Source organism: Ictidomys tridecemlineatus, chromosome 3 (genome assembly GCF_052094955.1).
Source record: "Ictidomys tridecemlineatus isolate mIctTri1 chromosome 3, mIctTri1.hap1, whole genome shotgun sequence".
NCBI classification, from domain to species: domain Eukaryota; kingdom Metazoa; phylum Chordata; class Mammalia; order Rodentia; family Sciuridae; genus Ictidomys; species Ictidomys tridecemlineatus.
In genome coordinates, this window is record NC_135479.1 from 44,475,556 (window position 1) to 44,494,124 (window position 18,569).

Consider the following 18,569-nt stretch of genomic DNA (forward strand, 5'->3'; position numbering starts at 1 on the left):
TTTTTATCTGTTTGTTTATTTTCTGGTTTTGAGACAAAGTTTTGCTCTGTTGCCCAAGCCAGGCTCAAATCATCTTCTTCCTCAGCCTCCCTAGCACTCTGGGACATAAGCATGTACCACTATGGGCATGGGCATGAGCCTCTATGCCTGACCGTCTTTTTTGCTTTCTTATTTTGCAGTGCAGGGCTTCACACATGCTGGGCAAGTGCTATACTCTGAGCTACAACCCCAGACTGTGTTTTATATTACAAAGCATAAACTGCCAGCTTTTAGCCATCGGGAGTGCCGGGGGAGAGGGGAGAGAGAGAGAGAGGGAGAGTGTGTGTGTGTGTGTGTGTGTGTGTGTGTGTGTGTGTGTGTGTGTGTGTGTGTTCGAGGGGGCCAAGGGTGGACTCTGTCCAAGAAGTTCTGCAAACCCTTCTTAGGATATTTCTCTCCTTGTTATGACTTTGCAATATTTTTGTTATTATCAGTTCCTGTTCCACTGCCTTTAACTAGAACAAGTATGGACCAAACTTTAGCTTTCACTCAACCATTTATTGAGGAAAAAAATCAAAATTCTCCTTTTTTCCCTGACCTTACAAGCTTTATAAAACAGTTACTTTTGGAAGAGAACTCAAAGAAGGTTTTGGAGATGACAGTTCAGGGGCCTACCTGTAGAAGTTTAGGTCTTGACTGGGTGGGGACCCACCCAAATAAGAGCAGTCTGAGAGTTTGCCTCTGTGTGTGTGTGTGTGTGTGTGTGTGTGTGTGTGTGTGTGTGTGTGTATGTGTATGTGTTGAAGACGGAGTTGAGGGTGGACTCCAAGAGTCCAAGCCAAGAACAGCTAACTGCTCCTTCATGGTCATTCATTAAAACTTTAGTTTGGGAAAATGAAAATAAATTTTACACAGGTGACTAAAATATTTGGAAGGGCCTGTGTCAGTCTTTCAAACAGTGGTTTTTAAAAATATTGACCACAGTGATTTGATTTGCAGTGTCATCTCCAGCAGTATTCAGTTGCTGGTTCAGGATCTAGATGCAGCCTGTGATCCTGCCTTGACTGCCATGAGCAAGGTAAGGTTTTAAGAACTGGCTTATTACTAGACTTCCAAGAGTGACCAAGGTGGTTTCTGCTGGCCTTTGCCTGCAGCTCCTTTCAGACACTTCAGTGCTTAAAGTATCAGCAGAGAGGAAAATGGAAAGACCTCTCAGGTTCCCAAAAGTGCTCACTTCATCTTGTATCTTAGGCCATTGCTTGTCCTTTGAGGATGAGACAGGGAGCTAAAGTGCTTGGTGAGACAAAAATCAGTATTGTCTTTCATTAGCATCTGACTTGTGCTGAAAACCTTAATGTGGTCTCACCAGAATGGGTATTTTTTAAGTGCTTAAAGCAGTAACTTCTGACTTATTCTTCATTCTTGCCCACTAAGAGGGACTCTTTCTGCAAGATTATTCAATCCAGTTGTGAACTCTTCATTTCCTAGTATCCTCCTGATCTATCAGTCAGCCCTTGGTCCTCCTTTGGCACTTACCACATGCTATCTCATGTTCTTATTTTTGGCTTTTCTCTGTCAAAAGGCTGTACATTCCTTAAGTGTATGGATCATGTCTTATACCATCCTTTGTCTCTCATATTGTCGAGTGTAGAAAAGTCTCATGCTTCTTGAATAAATTAAAAGTTTATTGATTTTAAGCCCAAATAATTATTCAACATTAACCTTGTAGAGCAGAGGTTGGCAAACTGTAGCCTGTAGGCCAAATCTGGTCTGCTACCTGTTTTAGTAAATGAAGTTTTATTGGAATATAGCCATACCATTCACTTATAAACTATATATGGCTGCTGTTGTACTACTACTATAGAATTGAGTAATTGCAATGGAGACCATAAAACCCACAAAGCTGAAATATTTACTATTAAGTCACTTGGTAAAAGTTTACCAATGCCTATTCTAGAATCACGGGCTCTTGTAGCATCTTTGCAAATTCTGAAGGAAGAACTTCCCTGGCTCATATTATCCTGTAGTTGTGGCAGAGAGCAATAGAAGGAACCTGACTTTGGTGTCAGACAAATCTAACTCTTCCAGTTTTTTCTTTGAGGCTCCTGAGTGAAAGACTTACCCTGTCTGGACCCGCTAACTGCTCTGTATGTGAAATGTGGCTGTCTGCCTCCTAGAGTTGTTGTAAGGAAGAAATAAGAAGAGGGTGCCAGGCCTGGTGCCTATTATATGGCAAGTGCTCAATAAGTGTTAGTTCCTTCTGTCTTGTCAGAAGTAGTGGCCATGTCACAAGGTTCTGGAAGCAGACATTTGGCCTGAATCTGGCTTTGCAGTAATTATCAATATTTAACAGCCAAAAATGTTCACTGGAGAAAAGATGGCCTATTCAACAAATGGTTCTAGCAAAACTGAAAATCTAAATGTAGCAAAATGAAATTAAACCTTTATCTCTCACCCTGCACAAAAATCAACTCTAAAGTGGATCAAAGACTTAGGCACTAGAACAGAGACCCTGCACCTAATAGAAGAAAAAATAGGCCCAAACCTTCACCGTGTCAGCCTAGGATCTGACTTCCTTAACAAGACTCCTAAGCAGAAGAAGTAAAACAAGAATTAATAAATGGGATGGATTCAAATTAAAAAGCTTTTTCTCAGCAAAGGAAACAATTAGTAGAGTGAAGAGAGAGCCTACAGATTGGGAGAAAATCTTTACCACATGCACCTCGAAAAAGCATTAATCTCTAGGATCTATAAAGGAAAAAAACTTAACACCAAAAAACAAATAACTTAATCAATAAATGGGCTAAAGAACCGGACACTTCACAGAAGAAATACAATTGATCAACAAATATATAAAAAAATGTTCAACATCTCTAGCAATTAGAAAAATGCAAATCAAAACTGCTGTAAGATTTCATATGACTACTGTTAGAATGGCAATCATCAAGAATACAGGCTACAATAAATGTTGGCGAGGATGTGGTGAAAAAGATATGCTCATACGTTGCTGGTGGGACTGCAAATTGGTGCAACCACTATGGAAATTAGTATGGAGATTCCTCAGAAAATTGGGAATGGACCCACCATTTGACCTATCCCACTTTTTGGTTTATACCCAAAGGACTTAAAATCAGCATACTATAGTAATGCAGCCACATCATTGTTTATAGCAGCTCAATTCACAATAGCTAGACTATGGAACCAACCTAGGTGTCCCTGAATAGATGAATAGATAAAGAAAATGTGGTATATATACTCAATGGAATATTACTCAGCTTTAAAGAAGAGTAAAATTATGGCATTTTTCAGTAAATGGTTGGAGTTGGAGAGTATCATGCTAAGCAAAATAAGCCAATCCCACAAAACCAAAGGCCAAATGTTTTCTCTAATATGCAGATACTAATTCACAATAAGGTGGGGGGGCACTAGGGAAGAATAGCATTACCATAGATTAGATACAGGAAAATGATGGGAGGGAAGAGGAGAGGATGTGGGAATAGGAAAGATAGTAGAATGAAACAGACATTATTACTGGATGTTTATATGTGACTACATGATCAATATGATTCTGCAACATGTGCATTCAGAAAAATGAGAAATTATATCCCATCTATGTATGATATATCAAAGTGCATAAATGCATTCTACTGTCATGTATAACTAATTAAAACAAAATTTTTTTAAAAAAAAATTTAACAATAATAGAACTAAAAGCAAAACTTGGTCTTTAGAAAAGTTTTAAAGAGTGGGGGCTTGGGTGATATCTCAGTGGTAGAGCGCTTCCCTGGCATGTGTGAGGCACTGGGTTTGATCCTCAGCATCATGAATAAATGAAAAGGTAAATTCTAGCTCTCTGTTAAAAAAAAAAAAAAAAAAGGATGAATGGGAAGTTGTGAAAAAGCTGATGTCACAGAGTTTCTGTTTGAAAAGCTGATCCTTTCACCAATCAGATGCTGATAAGTATTTTCAGTATCCTCAGTGTTTACAAGTAGAGCACTTTGAGCAGGCAGATTGAGGCTAATCCATTTCCTTACAGGAATATGGCTATGAGGATTCATTTTGTAGGCTCCAGTTATCCCCTGGCTGCTAGTATAGCTGCTGGTGAGTGTCACTACATCCTGAATGAGATCTTTTCCAGCTGCCATCACTCCTGAACTGCCACACACTTCAGCCTGGAATGCAGCTGGTGGAAGAATTTTTACATTTACCAAAGGAAGAGTGTGTGTGGGGGGGGGGTGTTGTTTGGGGTGGGTGTTGTTTGGGGTATTTTTGTAAAATAACACTTGGAGGGATTTAACACTCCAGGTGTTGCTTATATGAACTGTCAGTTCATTAGGTGGATTTCCCTCCAGCTGCCTCCTACCCCACCATCCATTTCTCCCCCAGACCCACACTGGCAAATATTAACAGAGACTATACCTCCAGAACCTTTTGTTTATATCATAGAAAACCTCAGACTTGGGAACACAGCAGCTGCAAGATCATTACCTTTTGTCTGATCTTCTGGAGTTGTAGCAAAATGAAATCCATGTGATGAAAATAAACACACAAAGTGGTCACAAATTGATTCAAAATACACACTCCATTATTTGTGCCTGCATCCTATTTCGTGTAGTTTCCTCTAAGATTTTTAAACACTTTTGTGACCATGATTATTTCTGTCTCTCCTTTCATCATTCCTCTTTCAGGTTGAACAGTTTAGCTTAGACTGTACCTAGCACAGTGCTGGGAGTTGCAAGGAAATCAGGAAAGGCATAGACATTATTTCAAGGTGTATAGGTTCTGGTACGCAAGGAGTAATGCTTGTGTTGAGAGTAATGTCCAAAAAACTGCAGTACAAGGCCTGGTGGAATCAGTACTGTAAGAAAAGTACAGAATTTCAAAAAGGGGAGAGTTTATACCCAGGTGGGTAAGCAAGAAAAGCCTTTGCAAGCAAGTGGCATTGGAATAAAAGAGGGCAAGGATTTGAATGAATTTGGTTTGGCAGGCATTCCAATAGAGTGGCCATGTGAATAATGGTTTGTGAAGTCAGGAAACTTAGTTTTATTAAAATTGCCAGTCTCATGAAACATCTTAGTAATTCCACAGAGTACTGTGTTCCTGGACCTGCATGATCAAGGTTGGAAGCAATCTGCCCTCTAGGCGTGTGTACTCTGCTGGGGAGCAAACTCACAATGATATAAATAGATGTGTTTTATAAGTGGTGAGAAAATGAGAGTGGGGCTTCAAAATGGAGTAGTTGCTAGATGATTCTGAGTTGATGAAAGAAGGCTTTCTTGACAAGATGGAATGAGTCCGGCAATGCAGTTAGGTCTTTGTCCTGAGAGGAGACCAAGGTATCCCATGGTCTCCTCCTTCACTGGTATATAGGGCTTTTTTATTTGTTCCATCTCTACCTAGTTAGCTTTGTTTTTGCCCCTCCTCTCTGTGTTCCCTGTGCTCCGGTCTTGGAGTCATTCTCCCTTTACCGAAGGTACATTGCTTTATTGCGGCATTCATCTTTTTTCTCATTCCATTCTTTCTGCCTAAAATTCTCTTCCCACTGTTATCTATCCAACAAGCATACTCTTTATGATGCAGTTTTAATATCTTTCCTCTTGTTAAATTGAAACATAATTCACGTAACACAGGACTCACTCCCTTTCAAGTATGAAATTTTAGTACATTTACAAAATCAAGCAGCCTCTACCACTAATTCCAGAACATCTTCATCTCTCCAAGATGAAACCTTGTACTCAATACCAGTCACTCCTCACTCCCCTGACAACCATTAATCGACTTTGTCTCTATAGATTTGCCTATCTGAACATTTTTATGTAAATAGGATCATACAGTATGCAGCTTTTTGTGCTTGGCTTACTTCACTTTGCATAGTGTGGTATGTGACATATCATGCATCAGTACTACATTTTTTTTTTTTTTTTAAATCCTGGTGATTAAACCCAGGGCCTTGCACATGGTAAGCACACTCTGTATCACCGTGCTACCGCAGTCCCTACTTCATTCCTTATTATGACTAAATAATATTCTACCATGTGAATATGCCACATTTTATTTGTTCATCAGTTGATGGACATTGGAATTATTTTCACTTTTTTAATGTTTACAAATAATGATATCAACTTTAGATGAACATGTTTTCAGTTTTCTTAAGTATATGCCTAGGTGTGGAACTGCTGAGTCATGCGATAACTTTATATTTAACATTTTGAGGAACTGCCAAATTGTTTTCCAAAGTGACTGGGCTATCCACCAGTAAAGTATGGGGGGATTCTGATTTTTCCACATCTTTGGCAACATTTATTTCCCCCTTTTTTTTTTTTTTTAAATTTTGGTCATTCTTTGTGAGTGTGATAGACACCTCATTTTGTTTTCAGTTGGCGGTTCCCTGGTAACTAAAACATTAAACATCTTTACATGTACTTATTGGCAATTTGCATATCCTCTTTCAATTAAATCTTTTTCTCATTGTAAAACTGAGTTTTATTTCTATTGTTGAGTTGTAAAATTTCTTTTTATAGTCTGGCTATTGGATCCTTTAGCAGATATCTGATTTGTAAATATTTCCTCCTATTCTGTGTGTTGTCTTTGTTGTTAATGTCCTTTAATGTTGCTGAATATTTTATTTATTAATTTTTTTTGAGGTGTTGGGAATTCAACCCAGGGCCTTGTGCATGCTAGGCAAGTGCTTTACCACTGTCCTATAGCATCACCCCTTTTATTTTTTTTTTTTAATTTTGAGACAGTGTTTCAATTGACTGGTCTCAAACTTGTGATCATCCTGCCTTAGCTTCCTGAGTAGCTTGTGTTGCCAGTGTGCACCACCTGGTGTTTGTGTGTGTTTGGAGGTGGGGGACTTAAACACCATTAACCTAATCCAAAATCACAAATATTTACCTGGTGTTTTCTTTTTTTTTTTTTTTTATTTTCTTTATTTCTATGGAATTTCTCTTTTTTTTTTTTTTTTTTTTTTTGAGAGAGAGAGAGTTCAGTTCTCGGCGGACACAACATCTTTGTTGGTATGTGGTGCTGAGGATCGAACCTGGGTCGCACGCATGCCAGGCGAGCGCGCTACCGCTTGAGCCACATCCCCAGCCCTTACCTGGTGTTTTCTTCTAAGAATTTTATAGTCTTAGCTCTTACATTTAGGTTTTCTATCTGTTTTGAGTTAATTTTTGTATATGGTGTGAGGTAAGGGTTCGACTTTTTTGTTTTACATGTGGATATCCAGCTTTCTCAGTACCATTTGCTCAAAAGATTATACTTCCCCCATTGGATGGACTTGACACCCTAAATCAGTTAAAAATTAGCTAACCATAGTTGTAGGGGTTTCTCTCTGGACTCTCAGTTCTATTCATTTATTGATATGTTTGTGTTTATGCCAGTACCGTATTGTTTTGATTATTATTGCCTTGTAGTAATCTTTGAAATCAAGAATAAGTCCTCCAACTTTGTTCTTTTTCAATATTGTTTTGGTAACTCTGAGTCTCTTGCAATGTCACCATTTCTTGTCCCATCAAGGTCATTCCTGTTTCACTCTCAAGATATCACAACCCTTACACTATCTCTCTGTTAATACAATTATTTTCATATCTCTGTCTTTGCTATTAAACTTTGAATAACTTGAGGATTGTGTTTTATTCCTTTTGGATGTCTGTGGCATAGCACAGTATTTGCTTTATAGCAACACTCTCTGAATGACTTCTTCCTGAAGACAGGAAGAAGAAAGAACTAAGGACCGTGGACACCCATTTGACAAAAATAGTGACAAAGTGAAACAGGTAACTACTGAGCAGATGGAGATGGATAGAGCCAGTAAAATGGACATCTGTAGGTATGGCTTTGTCATAAACTCCTTGAAATCTTTAGGCACATATCAAGTGAAGGTGGTGTGATATTCCTCAGTATACTTAAGTAGCATCTTCAGCAAGTGGCTTCCTAGAGCTGAATGAAGAAAGGTCAGAATTAGGGATGCTAATTAACTCCTATAGGTGAGGGCTGGAGCCCTGCTGCTAGACAAGGAGAGAAAATTTCAGGGTGGGCAAGTTTGGCTGAAACCACATGGAGGAGCAACCTTAAACTGGCCAAGATCAAGTGGAGGAATCAAGATACGGTAATAGTTTGGTGGTCCCTCTAAAACTAACTTTGAGGTCACAGTAGTCACTGATAAGTTATGAAAATTACCTTTCAGACAACTTGTTTTCCCCATATTATTTCCTTAGATGAGCTTTATGAGATGATAAGTTGCTATTTGTTGAGCACTTACCAGGAAGCAGACACCCAAGTGCCTATGTTATTTAATTCTATCGATAAACTTAGAAGGTAGCCGTGTTACTTCTCCCTTTCACAGAGTGCACTGAAACACAGAGGAGTTAAGTCATTTATCCAAGATTTCTTAGCTAGCAAATCCAGGATTCAATCTCATGTCTGTCCATTCAGACTCCTGTCTGTCCCATGCCTCGCATACAGAGAGAGAACAAGTCCTTCTGGCAAATGTGGCAACCTTCACAAAATCAGCTTTCATAACTTGCCTAAAGTAGAAGAATGGTAAGACAGCCTGGGCCTAGTGCTGCTAGCTTCACATGAGAATTCATGCATCCTTGATTTTGAGCTCTCTAGGTGTTCACAGTGATCATGTTAGGTATCAGTCTTCAGCTTTTCTTGATATTCCATGGATATGTATTTTTCTTGTATACATGACTTTCCTATGGGGGAGAAAATGTGTTGAGTAACCAATGCAAGTATTCCTGCCAACTTTGTGTATTGCCTCTGAAAATTAATGAACTGTCCTTCTGATACATTTGTCTGTTTCTTTCTTCTTTCTCTCTGTCTCTTTCTCATATTATGCCAAATATAGTAGTGAAGCCAGAAATAAAGCCAAGTGTCATGATTCTTGAGAAAGTGGTTGTTTGGAGTGTTGTATTGGAAATATAAAGAGTTTGGTTCCTTAGACATAAATTCTGCAAATTCTTAGGAGTTAATATATTCAGATATAGCCTTAAAAAGTAGGATTTTTTTTTTTTTAATCTATGACCTCCTTAAAAGGGACCATTGTTCCCATGGTCCTCTCCTTACTGTGTCCTTTTTACGAGGGCTTCTTACTAGGTTGAAAGAATCTAAATCTCTGTCCAAAATCAAACCCACTTAGCTTTTTCTCATTAATTATAATTTTAGAAAACAACAATAACAACAGAAAGAAACAGAATAAATTAAATTTCCTTGCAGTCTGGCATGTAATTTCTATTAGGTTTCAGGATTGTGAACATGTACTAATTTAGGGAGCTGTGTTACTATCCCCCACAGACATTTTGAAATAGCTAGAACAGTCCTCAAATCTGTTCTCATTTTCTGTCATTAAAATGCAGGTCTATTTCAGAAGGCCCACAGAACACCATGGATAAGGAGTCTTTACGTTCACTTTCCATGTAATCAGAATACATCTTTCTTATTTCATAAAAAATATTTTTACTATGATAAAAGCAAATCACCTTCATTCTAGAAAGCACAGGTATTTTGAAAAAGAAGAATATTTAAACCTCCTGTAATTCCAATTGACATATATTTTTCAGTCTTTTGTTTTATGCAGACACATTTAAAAATAAAAATAAGCTAATATGGGCTGGGGATGTGGCTCAAGCGGTAGCGCACTCGCCTAGCATGTGTGCGGCCCAGGTTCGATCCTCAGCACCACATACAAACAAAGATGTTGTGTCCGCCAAAAACTGAAAAATAAATGTTAATTCTCTCTTAAAAAAAAAAGTTCATTATTTTCATTTTTTATACCTGTTTTTCTCTGCTAATGGTTTTAATAGCTCTCTATATCATTTAATCCAGAGTTATATTTTCAGTGGTTGCATAGTATTCCATAGTACAAAATATTTACTGTGAAAATCATAACAATAGCTAACATTTATCAAGGAATTAATATGTGTGAGGCACTGTATTAAAGCATTCTATGGATTATTTTTTAATATTATCATCATTGCAATTTTATAGATGAGAAAGCTGAGACAGAGAGATTAGGTAACTTGCTCATGTCACACACTTAGAAGTGTCATACACATAGTCAAGTCTGCATTTCTTCATCCCAAATACTGCTGTTTCCCTTAAAATGTGTTTGATCTGGGGCCACTAGCATGCATGAGGCATTGAGTTCCATCCCCTGAGGCCCATTATGCAAAAAAATAAAAACAAAAATGTATTTAATCTATTTGCTCTTCATGGCTATTTATTTCCAGGTTTTCACATTTATAGTCTGATGGTGATCAGTCTTGTGCATATGTAATTTTCTTTTCTGAATATTCATAACTATTAACTTCAAATCCATTGCCCTAGAGGGAATTGCAGAAATCAAAGCTTATGTGATGAATGCTAAGATTTTTTTATAGATATTTTCAAGTTGTTTTAAGAAAGGTTGTATGAAATCACCTTCCCATTGGCCCAGCAGTGGATAGAAATGTATACAGACAAAACACATATGTATCTTCTTACACCCATGGTTACTTCAATTTCTCTTTGGGATCATCTTAATTTTTCCCCCTGGGAGTTAGGGAACATGTATCCCTGAGCAAAGAGGGGAAACAAATCATTCCTTCTTGCCGAAGTCTGGCTTGGCACAAATCAGGAGCCTCTTGTCAAAAAGAAACTAACTTTATTTTTAGAACTACAAACACCAAACAAAACAGCTCCAGGGAAAAACCCTCAGAGCCCAACTGCCCCCACCGGCTTCCACAAGCCTCTCTCCCCCACACCAGCCTCTCAACCTCCCACAATCCTCCTGCTCTTGAGGCCGATTGGCTGGGTTGCGTGGGCAGAGCCAAAGAAGTCACCCAATGAGCAGCTCCGTGGAGGAGCCAATCAGCTAGATGTTGCTGGGGCCGCTGTGAGCCAATCATCAGCTGGCAGTCTGAAGGGCAGGGAAACAGCCCAATGAACATCACCGCAGAGGAGCCAATCAGCTAGATGTTGCTGGGGCCGCTGTGAGCCAATCATCAGCTGGCAGTCTGAAGGGCAGGGAAACAGCCCAATGAACATCACCGCAGAGGAGCCAATCAGCTAGATGTTGCTGGGGCCACTGTGAGCCAATCATCAGCCGGCAACTGGAAGTTTGCTGGCAGCTGGATCATCAGCCGGCAGCTGGAAGTTTGCTGGGGCCCCTTTGGCTGTGGCTCTCAACACCTTCTTCCTCCTCTGCATGATCATCATCCCCATTATTCTCACCTGTAATCCTACACTATTGTTCCTCACCCTCATTCTGCATGCAGATTTTGCTTGTCCCAGTTCCCCCAGCTAATGTCAGGTTCATGTAGGGTGGTAGCTGTTCTTTTGAAGAGTAATAACATAAAATGGAAAGAACATGGACTTTGGGGTTCGACAAACCAGTATCCTGACCTCAGTCTTACTAACTTGCTTCATTAGACAAGTCCCCGAAGTCTGCCATTCTGTTTTACCGTCTGTACAGCAGGAGTAAAAATACCCCCTTCACTGCATCATTGTAAGTAGTAAGTTCATGTGAAAATGTCAGCCTCTGTATCTGGTACATAGTTGGTGGTCATAAATATTCCTTCTCTTCTTTGTTTCCCACACAGTGCTTGGTCCAGTGCTGTGTATGCAGAAGGTACCTATAACTATCACAAATGTTTACTGTCAGAGTAAAAGTAGTCCAAACAAGAGTTAAAAAGAGTGTGTGTGCACGTGTGCCTGAGTAAAGTCCCTGGCTTGGGACCCACAGCTCACTCAGCAGCCTAAACCACAGCACTAGACCCCAGTTGCCTGAAATGTTCCCAAGTCCAAATGTCTTGAGACTGTGCTCTGTATCTCTCTAATTCAATGATCAAAATTAATAGGTGGGAATTTAAATTTTCATTTGAAGGAAATTCATTTCTCAGGAAATCTCTTTACAAGCTTTATATAGCAATAGAAAAAAAACAAGATCCATAGTAAGCTAATTGTGTTGTCTGATCCATGGATTAATCAGAGTTCTCTGCTGCAGTGGGCTCTCTGGGGAATAGTGATTAACTCCCAGGCTTCCCTGGGAAGTGTCAGCATGGACCACACACTAAAGGCAGCAGAAGTAGATCCCTGGAGATGCTCTGGGCTCCACTTCTCTCCCTGTGGTTAAATATGAGGTTCTGAAAGCTTCCACTGATACTATCTTGGTTTCCTTGCATCTTTGGTACTACTTTTTTATAAACTGTTTCTGATTGTTTTTATAGTACCAGTTGAACACAATGTGGTATTCAACCCCATTCCTTCCCACCACCACCCTCTAAACAAAAAGCACAAATGGAAAATTTTTAAATTGTAGAGGGGTAACTTTTAAATGTCCGAAATCTTAATTATTCTTGTAGCTTTTCATGATGTTTGTTCTCCAACACAAGCTGCAAAATAAATAAATAAAATTTAAAATCATGAATCCACTTGACTTTTGCTAATAGATCTTTTGGATGAAATCTTTGCTTGATGTCTGTATATTTCTTTAGCTTCTCCTTGAGAAACAGAGCTTACCCTGAACTAAGTCCCAGTTAAATGCTTTTGTTTGTTGTTTGTTTAGTTAATAGTTTTTGACAATTGTTTAGAAAGAATCCTAACATAGTGCTTGGGCTTTAGACAGACCTGGTTGTTTCAACTCTTTTACTAGCTACATGACTTTGATGAAGTTACTTAATCTCTTTGAGTTTTTTTTTTTTATTATTTCCTCATCTATGAGATTATTGTGAGAACTGAGCGAGACCATGAGTGAATGGTAAGTGAACTGATGTATATACAGTGCCTGGCAAGACATATGCATAGTGATAGATCCTAACATGGGTTTCTTTGTCGATTTGAGTTAGAACTCAACCCTTAAGTCATCTGGGATGACTGAGGGCAAACATCAACCTTTGAAGTAATGGCTGGACAGAATCACTACTAATTGTATTTTGCACATTTCTAAAAATAAAGGTAATATCAACTTTCATTGTTTGTTAGCACATTAAATCATTTTCTTACTTCACTAACCTAGCTTAAATTTAAAATCATGAGGGGCTGGAGTTGTGGCTCAGTAGTAGAGCACTTGCCTGGCATGTATCAGGCACTGGGTTCAATCATTAGTACCACATAAAAATAAATAAATAAAACTTAAAATCATGAATCCACTTGACTTTTGCTAATACTTTTTTAAAAATATATTTATTTTTTAGTTGTAGTTGGACACAATACTTTCATTTTATTCATTCATTTTTATGTGGTTCTGAGGATCGAATTCAGGGCTGCACACGTGCAAGGCAAGTGCTGTACTGCTGAGCCACAATCCCAGCCCCTAATACTTTTTTTAACTTGACCAATGGAGCTAGATATCTTCACATATATTCCGAATGTGGCTATGTACTGTCTTCACCAGTGGTTATCAAGAGGAATTAAATGGGGTACAGGCAAACTAATCAGTGGGAACATGAAGAAATCCCACATCCCATGCTTTGTCCTGCTTCAGAGCTGCTTTGTAGCCAACAACAGAGTATGTCTCCACCTCCTTTTATGGTCTTCTTCTATGAGTGGAAAACAGTAATGTTTAGATAATTATTTATAAGCTATTTTGAGATAAAAATATGCAGTGGTGCCAACATGGAATGCAGTAGTCATTGCTGTGGAAGAGCTTCATGTTGACTGGGGACATCAAGCCCTGTTCAGTTCTGTGTTTACCCAGTACATTCTACTCCAAGTCTTGCTGCAAAGCTTGGGAAAAGAACATGAAGTATAGACTTAATAGCACCTGTCCTGGCCTCACCCTATGAGCTCATTGACAGTCACCTAGGATGCTCATTGTTTAGAAGGATCAAATCTTTAATATCAAAAGGAAAAAGAACCTCTCAGGGTAAAAGATAATGAGGAAAACATAACTAGAGCAGTCAAATATAAGGGCAGTTCATATTAGAGCTTTCTACTGCTTTTCCATTGTTTATTTCTATTTTTCCCCCCAGTAAAAATTCTTCCTTTTCCTGCAGGGTATGGTGGCAGACACTTGTATTCCCAGCTACTTAGGAGGCTGAGACAGGAAAATCACTTGTTCCAAGAAGTCCAAGGTTAGCCGAGGCAACATAACAAGACCTGACTTAAAAGAAAACAAAAAGAGAGAATTTCCTTTTCCAGTCTGGAGCTGGCTGTGAAGCCTTGCATAGGCTCTTGGTGTCTCTGGGCTTTTTTTTTTTCCTTGCCCTACTTCCACAAAGGTTTTGGGGATTGAACCCAGGGCCTCACCACTAAGCTACACCCCAGCTCCAGGTCTTGTTTTCTCGTCTGTGAAATGAAGATGGAGCTCCTTTCCTTCTTTTCTATGGTTCTGTGCTTACACATATCCAAAGGTCTTAGAATCTCAGTAACTGCTGACCTGAAGAAACATTAGGACAGAACAGAGTCCTTTGAGCTTCCCAGGGCTGGGGAATCATCCACATACAATAGGATTCTTTTAAATAAGTTCTCTCGGTATTGAATTTTTCCTTTCCCCAAGAGCTCTATAAAAATAGTGTTTTCTTGCCAGAGACATCAAGGCTCAGAACTACTGGCCTCCTCCTGTGAACAGTCTATGGTTTGTTTTTGGCTTGGGATCTTTTTTTAACAGACAGTCCAGCTCCACTGAGAGGCTGACTCAGCAGTACTTCTCCAGCACGTTCCTGCTCTTGTCAGGATCCCAGTGCCCAGTCCCTGCCAGCTGGGGCAGGCTGGGAACCAATGATACCCTATTCCCCCCCCCCCAACCCGTGTGTCCCAAGGGAAAAGAGACACTGCAGTGGTGCTTCTGTTTTCCAGACATGTCTCCTAATTCTCCTTAGGGTGTCATAACTTGAGCTCATTTTTGTTCATGGCCAAAGACTATCTCTCTCATGATACTCATCTCCCCAAAACCTATCAACCACATAGTCCCCGAGGCTCTTTCCTTCCTTGTTCCGCATATCACTGACTTATCCTCTGATCTGCCTTTAGTGTTTGCCAGAGATCCTCTTTCCCTTTATTGAAATCCCATCATAATCCCAAAGGCTTTAGGAATGTAAGATTCTGTATGCATACCTTTAAAATGTTTTTATTGTGGAAAATTTCAGATGTATTCAAAAGTAAAGAAAACAATATAGTGAACCCCGTGTACCTGTCACCCAGCTTCACTAATCATGTTTCATCTGCACCTGCAGCCCCCTCCCCTGGCCCCAGATTGCTTTGTGTGTTTTATTTTTATTTAGTTTTTAGGACATGGATATCTTTGAGGGCCATTGTTCAGCTGGCCATGGCATGTGGTGGAGGAGCCAGAGAACAGAGTCCTCAATCAAGTGGTTTTTATCTTTGTGATCTAGGACCATGTTAGTTCAACAACAACCAGAACTGAGTTTGAGTCCCCTAGGCCAGTCTTTTGACTGGGCTACACTCAAGGGTCAGGTGGGTGGGACAGCCATTGGAGGGAGAAAAAGAAGCTTTATGTCTAGAAATGTCAGGCTAAATTCCTAAATTTTATCAGGGCATGGTGACATATACCTGTAATCTCAGAAACCTGGAAGACTGAAGCAGGAGAATCATAAATTCAATCATAAATTAAAATCATAAATTTTACTAATTTGGCAACTTAGTAAGACCCTCTCTCAAAATAAAAAAGAAAAAGGGCTGAGGATGTAACTGAGTGGCAAAGTGTCCCTGATTTAAATCCGTACCACCCCAGCCCCCCCCCCATACACAGTAAAAAAATTCCTAAATTTTTAAAATAAGCTTATAGCATACACCATCCCTTTCTTCCTATTACCAAAGATATGGTTAAGAGGAAATTAACTTTTTTGGAAGGCGGTCACATTCAGTTACTAGACTTGTCTCACCCTGAGGAGGTGAGGGAGGTTGAGCTGATTTTGGAGGAGACTCCTCCAGTGCTTGACAATCGGATGACACAACCATAGTGAATGTGGAATGTCCACTGAATACCTTGACTGTTGAACCATTGTTAGGTGGCCTTTGCAACAAAAGACACACTGATGTTAGGCTGCAGAGGGTCTGGAAAGCCTAAAATGGTACAGGTGGTTCCAGAGCCAGAGGATGTGGCCTGAGTCTGAAGATTGGACTGGAATAGGGACACAATAACCTGAAGAAATATAGTCAGAGGTGAGGCACTGTCATAGTCAGCTTTTCATTGCTGTATCAGAATACCTGAGAAAATCAAGTTAAAGGAGGGAAGATTTATTTTGGCTCCTGGTTTCAGTTCATGATTGACCAGCTCCATTGTTTCTGGGCCTGTGTGAGGCACAACATCATGGTACAAGCAGCTGGTGGAGCAAAGCTGCTCACCTCATTGTGGCCAGGAAGCAAAGAGAGAGCAACCCCAGGTTATTTTGAAGTAAATATCACATGTTGTAGCAACTTTAGTGTTCTTTTTAAAGAATCCCAAACTCCTCCCAATTTACTCATGGGAAAGAAGTTAATCCTCTTTCAGATTTGACTGCATTAGCACTGCCACCTATGATACCTCATGCCACATCTACTTGGAAGTAGATGTCTCTCCCCTTTTTTCCCACAGTCCTGATTGGTGGAACAGTTGACAGAGAACAGGTTACTGTGTCCCTGTTCCAGTCCAATCGGCTCTCCTAATGAGGCTCCTCTTACAAGATAGCAGTTTAGATGGGAAAGGAAGGCTATTTGAAGCATGCTGGGGACCACTAGAAGAAAAGTGCCTGAGTCCCATTTCCCTATCAAGGATAAGGTGGACCTGCTTGTCTTTACTCATGATTAGTCTCTACGTGATAGACTGAGAAAAAAATTTCCCAAGACAAAGGGGGCCAATTCCTGTGAAAATAATGACCGAATTTCCACTCTGTCTCTTCCTTTTCCTATTAACAGGTAACACTCTTTTTTTTTTTTTTTTTTCTCTCTGAAGGTTCTAAAGCCTGGTCTTGTCCTGTCTCTATTTCAGATGCAGTGGCAGAATGTGGAACATGTTGGTGACCAGAGCCCCTATGTCACTTCTGTCATTCTTCACATTAAGCAGAATGTCCCCATCATCCGTGACAACCTGGCTTCCACACGGAAATACTTCACTCAATTCTGCATCAAATTTGCAAAGTAAGTCCTGGAGCATTCTCATCACTGAGTTGTTCTTATTGTTTTGCTTTGGTTTTTTTTTTATTTTTTAAATAAAATTTTAAAAATTTTAAATAGACTTTACATTTCAGAGCAGTTTTAGGTTCATAGCACAATTGAGCAGATTTCCCATGTACCCCTTGGCCCACACGCATACTGTCCTCCGATATCAACATCCCCTCAGAGGGATACATTTGCTGGGGCTGATGAACCTACACTGATGCATTATCACCCAAAATATATGGTTTCCTTGGGTTCATTCTTGGTGTTTGTACTGTCTATGGGTCTGGACAGATATCTGATGACGTGTACCCACTGCTATAGTATGATACTCAGTGGGGTTCTTTTAGTGCCATACAAACCACCCAACATGCTCACAATCCTAGTGTCCCTACCATCCAACTGTGATTCATTCTGGTACCTGCAGGCAAATTGATATTAATCTGTATCCACAGGGATCATAATAATAAAACCAAGTCTGCTACTTAAGTTTATATATACAGTAGCAGTAATACAGTCATCAGCCACATCAAGGCAAACAAAAATGAGTTGGGAGACCCTGTTATTTTGAACTGTGTGGACATAACCACCCCTTGTCCAAATTGAGATAATTAAACTTAGTCTCAGTGATCACATGTGCTTTTTGTCTCATATAAATTTTTTAAGGGTAGGAACTACCAGTTCTGTTTCTTTTGAGCCTTCTCTTTCTTCTCCCCCATAGTATTTATTACTGTAGCTGCTAAGACTTATCCACTTTTGGATGTCCTTGTGTCCAAGGAAGGTACTAGAAATTGGGAAGAGCAAGTCAGGGAACTCCTTAGCCAAGGTAGATGGAATGAACAGTAAGCTACATGTGTTCCTGTCACATCCCTGTGTGTGGCCATTTCTGGCTTGAGTTTTGAAGCAAGAAAATAGTTTGGTCCTTTGCCAATCAGCATCTGGCTGTAGCACTGTCTCCTGTGAGATCAGACAGTGCACAGGGCCAGTGTCTCCTCTGACCAAATATCAAACAAATATTCTGGCAAATTTCTCAGGGAAGGGCTTCAGAAAGGTCAGCCCTGTCCAAGCTACTGTATTTGGATTGTTCTCATCTAGGTCCCAACTGGTGGTTCAGGACTCCAAGTTTATGTCTTCCCCAGATCTCTCCCAGTGTGTATTCAATTAAGGCTTTCCCTCTCTGACACAAATAAATCCCTAAGGAGCAACAATAATGGAGTGGCTTGTAGAGTCAACTTTAATTTCTACCTTGTCAAGAAAGGATCGAGTGGACTCTCCAGGGACGCATTAATGTTTGCAGTATGGCAGATGGACTAGGAGTTGACGTTCCCTTCACTCTCTTGATGCTCATTAATGTGCATTAAAAGTATTGCTGATTTATCACATTGTGACACTCCCCATAAGTACTGGTAGAAGTTTCTCTGTAAAAATTTATTGCAACTAGAAATCTCCTTCATGAGGTCTGATTGAGCTTACATTAGATAAATAAGGAGTCAGTTGCTTAGCTAGCC

The 18,569-nt window shown here is 39.7% G+C and overlaps 1 protein-coding gene across 3 annotated transcripts in view; it reads left to right on the forward strand.

Moving 5' to 3' along the window:
* Positions 1-18,569, forward strand: part of Vps53 (VPS53 subunit of GARP complex) — a 138,160-nt gene that overhangs the window by 97,844 nt on the left and 21,747 nt on the right. For all 3 annotated transcript variants that reach the window (XM_021728148.3, XM_021728147.3, XM_005327885.4), the window contains 2 exons: positions 979-1,057; positions 16,895-17,043. In XM_021728148.3, coding sequence (XP_021583823.1) covers positions 979-1,057; positions 16,895-17,043 — 228 coding nt within the window. The remainder of the gene's footprint in view (positions 1-978; positions 1,058-16,894; positions 17,044-18,569) is intronic.